The 8,110-nt window shown below is 33.0% G+C and overlaps 1 protein-coding gene across 6 annotated transcripts in view; it reads right to left on the reverse strand.

Moving 5' to 3' along the window:
- Window positions 1–8,110, reverse strand: part of PUM2 (pumilio RNA-binding family member 2) — a 67,208-nt gene that overhangs the window by 42,586 nt on the left and 16,512 nt on the right. For all 6 annotated transcript variants that reach the window (XM_008573300.1, XM_008573273.1, XM_008573307.1 and 3 more), the window contains 2 exons: window positions 3,216–3,341; window positions 290–432 (listed from right to left, as the gene is read on the reverse strand). In XM_008573300.1, coding sequence (XP_008571522.1) covers window positions 290–432; window positions 3,216–3,341 — 269 coding nt within the window. The remainder of the gene's footprint in view (window positions 1–289; window positions 433–3,215; window positions 3,342–8,110) is intronic.

Consider the following 8,110-nt stretch of genomic DNA (forward strand, 5'->3'; position numbering starts at 1 on the left):
ATGAAGGGATAATTATTTTAATAGGAACATTATTAGCATATACTTAAAAAAAGAAATTTAAAGATTGATAGAGATTTCAAATAGCAAAATGAAAATGGAATACAACCAAATCTTTAAATTCATGAAATACCGATTAGGGAAAAACATCCATGCAATAAATATTTGTGTATCAACTATATGCCAGGTATTATATAATGAGGAAACAAAAGAGAAAACAAAAATATTAAATACAAGGAGCTCATAGCATTTCAAAAAATCCTCAGATAATATTTAATGAAGAAAGGCCCACCTGCTGTTGTCCAGGTTGAGCTTGTGATGCTGCTTGCTGATTGGCTGTGTTGTTTGCTGCAGCTGCAGCTTGTTGTTGAAATAAATTGGCTGGATACACCCCCCACGGAACACCATAATACTGAGGTGGAACCACTGCTGGACCTAAACCCCACAAAAAAAAAAAAAGAAAGAAAGAAAGAAAAAAATCACCAGGTTTTATAGATATATGATGAGGTCAGTACCCTGAAACTATAAAAGGGAACAGGCATAAAACTTAGAGCAGAACATGGCCTTATAATCTTCTACCCACATACTCTTGCTATATCCTATTTTTTTCTGATTCTACTAGGGAGCAAGTATCATTCAGGTATGGATTATTAAATTATTATTAAGTGTTTACGAGTGACAGTGGTGGACTTAAAGAAGAGATGTGAAGAAAAACTCAGGGCTACCAATGAACTGACAGGACACTTAACCATCTATTTAACATTTATCAAGTGCCAATTTATGGGTCTAGACTGACAAACACAGATAAGAAACTTTGGACACCATAAAACTTTAATATTTCTTATGCTCAATTCATCACTTCTCTTAAAAAAGAGCATTTTCTGACTATTAAATGACACATTTTTAAAAAGTCTTTTGCTTTGCAATGTATAACACAAAAATAAGGAACATTCTCGTACCAAGCCTGCTACAATGGTATTTGGATTGGAAACGTTGAATTTAAAAATATTCTTCATATCTGCAACAGAATTGGACACAATTCTCACAAAGAGATTGAATATTATATAAAAATAAATGGGACATCAATGTTTATGTAGTTAGGAAAATGAGACTAATGAGTCAAGACAAGAAAGAACTAGATAACATAAGCACAGAGGAAAATAGAGGTAAGAAAGCAAACTAGGAAAAATAGAAAAAAAACAGGAAAAATGAATTGTACCAGCTCTATTCTACTTTACTCAAGACAATATTTGATTCTTGGACAGTAGATAGTATTGCATACAAAAAGCCCCACCATTAAAGTAATGAATAAAATGTCACAATTCCTGACTGATACAACAAACATGTCCTAAAATCATACCTGTGGAATTTAAGGACATCTGAGTTGTATATTTTTAAAAGTACAACTATTGGTTTCATTTTGGGAAGAAAATAAAACCCCAGTATAATTGACTGAATCACTATAATGAAAAGCTTTCAAAACTTTAAAGGCAAAATATTTCTGAAGATAGTCAGGTAACTACAACCTATGGTGAGGACTGTTAAAACACTGAAGAATTTATGAAGAAAGAATATACTTTAAAAACAAAACAAGAGTCAGACACCTACCTAGAACCTCACTATCCAATACAAGAATCAGACACCTACCTAGAACCTCACTATCCAACACAGCCAGAAGCCACTTGTGGCTACTGAACAATTAAAAGGTGGAAAGCCTAAACTGAGATATTCTGTAAGTATATAATAAACACAGGATTTTGAAGACTTAGCATGGAAAAAGAAAAAAAAAGATATCTAGTAATAATTTTCAAATAATGATTACATGCTGAAATGATAATATTTTGGATATGTTGTGCTAAACCAAACATATTATTGAAATTAATTTCACCTGCTTTTTACTTTTATAATGTGGCTACCAGAAAATTTTAAATTACATTTTCTGGCTCAAATTGCATTTCTACTGGACAGCATTGGTCCTAGAAAGCCTAAGTTCAGAATCCACAGAATGCTTATCCCTAAACTAAATGACCTCTTCAAGTTCTTCCTTCAGTCCCACTGGTTAATGGTTCTCTGTATGTATAACATACCAGCACTTTACATACTAATATCCAGTTAAATGGCACCAGAAAAGCTCACATCCTTATGGAATCACATACAAATCTACACCAAAAGCTACTGAATGACGGGTTAGTTTCAGTCTGCTAGCTAAAATATCAAACAAGAATTTGAAATTACAGTAACCTCCCCCTCCAACTTTTTAAAACAAGATTTTGAGTTTAAAAGTTCCCAAACTCCTAGGAAAAGGCTGACTGTTCTATAGTTATGATAATAAATACCAAAAGTAGGTTAAGGCTGTCTAATTGACAATTAAGTGATAATCATTTCAGTAAAGACATCTCTGAAAGCCAAAAAAGATCAGTGACAGCCTTGAGTTTTGAAAATCAACCCATCAGCAGACTCACACCAGTAAACATACTTCTGAGGCTGACATCAACCCATTCTTACCTCTATAACCAACATACATCATGCCTAAGACTAACTCATTTCTGTTTCTGTAGCCAACTCCATCTAAAGCAAACTTTCCCCAACAACCCTACATTAAGATCAGCAAATTGCTTTGCTCCATAAGACTGTGCCTGACCAGCACACAACTCTCCCTTACTTTAATAAGGAATAAATACAGTTTTGGTTTTTATTTCAAATTCTGCAAGGCAGTCTCAGGCTTTTATAGTTTTCAGTACGTTTTTTCCAATTCTACCCTACCTTTTTGTCCCCCAGCTTGCTTGCACATTTTAACATTGCTCTAGGAACTTTTTAGATAGGCATTCTCTCAAGATTGCTGAAGCTCTTTAGCTTATAGTATCCCTGACCTGGGTATTCACACCGCCTACCTCCAATTTATTTTCTGAGAAGTAACTTTATTTTGCATTATTTCTGTGGGTCATGGGATTTGGTCATTAGAATGGGGATTCATGGTTGACAATTTAAGATTTCTAAAACTGCAAAACTGAAAAATGTAAACCAACTATATATAAGAGGAAAAGAGTTATTGCTTAGGCTTTTCCCTGAAAAATACAAACTGACTCCCTGGAAACTGCAGTTCATTCTGCATGTTTCAGTTTTTCCTAGGAACTTTAAATTGCCCAAATAGATAAAAAAGCTTCCACCAAAATTAAAACTAAATCCATAATAAGCAACAAGGATGAACAATAAGTTACCTGCTAATGTTGCTGCTGCAGCCAATCCTGCTGCAGTATACGGATCGGTCCCTGGAGGAGCAGCACTAATAATATATGGATTTGGCACAAATGCAGCTGGAGCAAGGCCTGCTGAGAATACACCAGCTATATTTAAAAAGGGGAAAAATAATGAATAAAAATGTAAAGTATGATTTTCTTCATTCGGTAAATACATTTCTGCTCTGAATCTGGGGTGGGGATGGGTGAGGGAGGAAAATATATACAATGGTTCAAATTCTTACTAAGTAACCTTGGGCATGTAATACTACCTGACTCTAAAGCTTTTCATTTAAGAAATAGGTGTCTTATAGAATCTTTGTGATAATTAAATATGATATTAAATATGAAATAACTGTATAGTACTAACACACAATAGGAACATAATAAATGTTTAGAGCAAAAACTACTATTGTTAAATAGTAGTTTTCCATTTAGTCTTTATTAAGCCATACTATGACCTAGGAATTCAACAATGAGGAAAGAAGATGCAATCTATCCTCATAAAGCACTCTATCTACTGAGAAAAATAGGTAAATTAGCAATTAGAATGTAGTATAATAAGTACAATGGGCACAGAGAAGAGGGACATCTAATAAACCTTGGAAGAAGGTGGGTAAAACTGGTGGTATAACCAGAATGAAGCCTCATGAAGAGCTTCCAGGCACATGTTAAGTAGTTTAGACTTTACTCAAAAGGCAACAAGGGAAAAAAAAGAGTTTAAAGGAGAGTGACTTTAAGCCCACTTCTGAGTCTAATATATCCCCAAATGGATCTAGTTAAGGCTAAGAAAGATTTAAAAATATATATCTGCAGTATTTATTAAAGAGAGAAGAAACTCCTGGCTACTGAGGAATCACTGTATAGACCTTTCACCATAATTACTGAAAATATTACTTTGAAAATGTGTTGTTTAGGGTTTGCCTCATCTAGAAAGTAACTGAGACAAGTGGAAGGTAGGTAAGGAAATAATGAATGAGGATGTATTTAAAGTTAAAAAAGACCAAAAAAGTTTGAGTTTAAAAGATGATTAAGGGACAAGGGAGGGGGATATGGGTGTAAAAGTAGGTAAACAAAGTAATTTTTAAAAAAATATTCAAAAGGAGAATGTATTTTCAAGTCTAGGCCTTCAAATCAAGATTCAAGATGTGAAGTGTATTTCATACTGTGGATCACAGACAAAAACTCTGAAAGCTACTATATAATACAGTGTAAAAAACAGTAGTTCACTGATCTACTAGTATATTCCTAGGCCATTACCACAGTTTTAATTATCGTGAATAATAATAGTTTTCAAATATAGTAGAGCAAGTTCCCCTCCTCCACTTTAGTCTTCCATTAATTTACTGGTTTTACTTTTTTGAGACAAACAACAAAATTAAACTTTCAAATTAAAAACCAAAAAACTCCTCCCCTAATAAATCCCCCCTCATATATTTGTAATATACCAAAAAAACCCCAAAACCAAAAAACTCCTGTTGGGATTCTGACTGACTATATTAAATTCACACACCCATTCAGGGAGAACTGACATCTTTACAATGTTGAGTTTCCCTCACAAAAGCATGTGTCTCCATTTACTCAAGACTTTAGGAAAAGTTTATAGCTTTTCATTTCTTTTTTATATTTCTCATGTCTTGATCACTATGGGTTATTTCATTATTCTGAGAGATTTCCTAAGTTTTATTTTCTAATTCATTTAGTCCTAGGTGATAGCCAGTCAATTATATAGCCACCCCAGAACTATTTTTTCTTCAAGATCCTGAAATGATTCACTTTCATATCATTCTGTTGTTTCAAGACGTCTGATGATATTTGATGGCTTAAGTCTTCTTTATCTTTTAGGTTGTGAGTATACTTCTAAAGTTCCTTAACTTTAAAGTTCTCTTATTTCTACATCTTGGGTATAAACTCTGTTATATGACGGCTTTCAGGCTGATCTTTCTTGTTTGTACATTATTTTTGTTTGAAACACTACCGTATAAGAAGAGTTTCTCTTGTACTCACGTGTCCAGTTAGTATAATTGCCTCAACTACATACTACAAGGCCAAATCTCCAAACCAAGTATTCTATTGGTGGCTTGGGGGATCTTGCCTTACATGGTTAGCGTGACCTGAATACCAGTCTTGGTAGTGTGTAGGTCCTCTTTTTGTTATACTCTTCTAGCTCTCTGCAGGTCACATGGCTTTATTCCCAATTTACTTCTATGGATTTCCCCTCAGTTTCCTGTACTACAGAAATTCCATAACCAACTTCACAGCCCTGCCTTTTTCATTTTGTTTTTTTTTTTAAATATGGATGCGTATTTTAAAAAACATACTCTATTCATTGTCTTTTTGGCCCAGTCCATGGACCAAGCCTAAGCCTGTTACCTATTTTTGTACAAACTAGGTAAGAACAGTTTTAATATTTTTAAATGTCTGAATAAAATAATTTGTAACACACAGAAATTACATGAAATTCAAATTTCAGTATTTATAAGTACGGTTTTATAGAAACACAGTGATCTCATTCATGTATCTTCTATAACCAGTTTCATGCTGTAACAGCAGACTTAAGTATTATGACTGAAATTATATGGCCTGCAAAGCTTAAAATATTTACTATCTGTCAAGGTCAAGGGTTCAGATCCCTATACTGGCCAATTGCCAAAAAGAAAAAGAAAAAAAATTTTTTTTTACTATCTATCTCTTTCCAGAAAAAGGTTGTCAAATCCCATTCTAGAAGAATCTTCCAGAGCTGCTGTGACCAATACAATAGTTACTAGCCATGTATAGCCACTAAGCATCTGAATGTGACTAGTCTAACTTTTGAGATCAGCTGTAAGCAGGGAAACACACACTTGATTTCAAAGACTTCATATAAAAGGAACGCAAAATTTTTCATCAGTGTTATACTGATTACATTTTGAAATAATATTCTGGGTATAATGGGATAAATAAAATATTATTAAATTAATTCATCTATTTCTTTCTTACTTTTTAAACTATGGCTACTAAATAACTTAAAATTATATGTGGTGCATATTATATTTCTGTTGGACAATGCTGTTATTTTGAGCTACTGGCCAGCCAAGAGATGACTGGGCCAACTTTGGTAAAAAGGACTGATGGCAAACAGTGAATACATTTAATGGTGGAACCAAGATTAAAATGTGGAGTCAATTTTAATAAATTATGCTTAGAAATATTTCCATTTTAATCAGGCTTTCAAATTTATTTGCATCAAATGTCCAAATGATTTCACAGAAAAGTTCTGCCATATCTTTAAGTATCATATAAAACCAATGTTATTTAAAATACTCTAAAGCATTAAAAAAAAGGAATATCTTTAAATTCTTTTTATGAGGCAAGTATTTTGATACCAAAACCTGACAAAAATTGCAAACACACACACACAAACCCAGAAAGTAATTTCCCTTAAACATACTGATGCAAAAATCCTAAATAAAACATCAGCAAACTGAAAGGGCATATTTAAAGAATCGTTACAAGAATAATAATTATATACAAGTCTTTTTTATTCTAAGAATGGAAGGATGATTCAATTATTATAAAATATTCCTAAAATCTAATATATGGTATTCAAAAGCTTTCATAGAGAGCATGGTGCTGGTAACACCAAGGTCAACGTTTTGGATCCCCTTACCGGCCAGTTGCCAAAAAAACAAAAAAACAAAAAACAAAAAACAAAAAACCTTTCATAGATACCAGTTTAAGGTTATAATGTAAGATAGGAGCCCATTTACAATGATAACAAAATAAAATATCTAACCACAAACTTATCAAGAAATAGGCAAACTTATGAGAGAAAAACTTTAAAGCACTCAAAAATGAAACCAGAGGAGACTTGAATAAAAGTAAAGACACACCATGCCCTGGGTAAGAATACTTAATGTCATAAAGATGTCAATTTTCCCTAAGTAAATTTAAAACTTAACCTGATCTTCGGGAAGTATATAAGCTGATTCTAAAGTTCATATAAAAAAGCAAATAAGCAACAACAACAACAAAAAAAACATTTTAAGCTCCACCCCCCCAAAGCAATATGTATATTAGCCAGCAAAATATTAAAACCTAAAAAAGTCTCAAGAAATAAAACTGTTGTATTGGGCCGCAAAAATACAGGAATCAATACATTTCTAACAATGAGAAAAGAACGGACTATAAGTACATGGATAAAGGGGATTGGGGAAAAAGGAAAGAAACAGGGCCAGAGAGCATGCTGCTATTTAGAAGTCATCTATAAATGTGGACATCTCTGATTAAAACCAAAAAGAAAATGCGGCACCTAATCGCACTGACACAGAACAATACAAAGTTAAGACAAGAGAACAAACTTAGTATATAAGTTTGTATATCTCCCCTTTCATAGATTCTGATGTTGAAGAGCATTCACAATTTTTCCAACCAGGAAATAAATCAAGCTTAGCCAAAATCAGATCATAAAAATGATCAAAATCAGGTATACAATTCGTTACACAAATCTACACATATGATAAAATGACATAACACTATACATACACACCATATCAATGTCATATTATTGCTTTTGACACTGTACTATAATGAAGTAAAATGTAGCCATTAGGGGAAAACAGATTAAGGGTATGGAGAACTTCTCTGTGTTCTCTTTGCAATTTCATGTGAATCTATAATAATTACAAAATAAAAAGGTTTTTTTAAAAAAACTGCATTCAACTTATTTTATTCCACTCTACTACAGGAAAGGTCAGAATCACAGAGTTGGGAGGGGAATAAAAATAAATAAACAAATAAACAAATAAATAAATAAGACTGATCATGAAATGGCTGCCAGCAAGATTTATCTGTATTAATAAACAGAATACTTACACTGGGATTGGGGGGGGGGGGGG

This window comes from Galeopterus variegatus, unplaced genomic scaffold, assembly GCF_000696425.1.
Source record: "Galeopterus variegatus unplaced genomic scaffold, G_variegatus-3.0.2 Scaffold52, whole genome shotgun sequence".
NCBI lineage: Eukaryota > Metazoa > Chordata > Mammalia > Dermoptera > Cynocephalidae > Galeopterus > Galeopterus variegatus.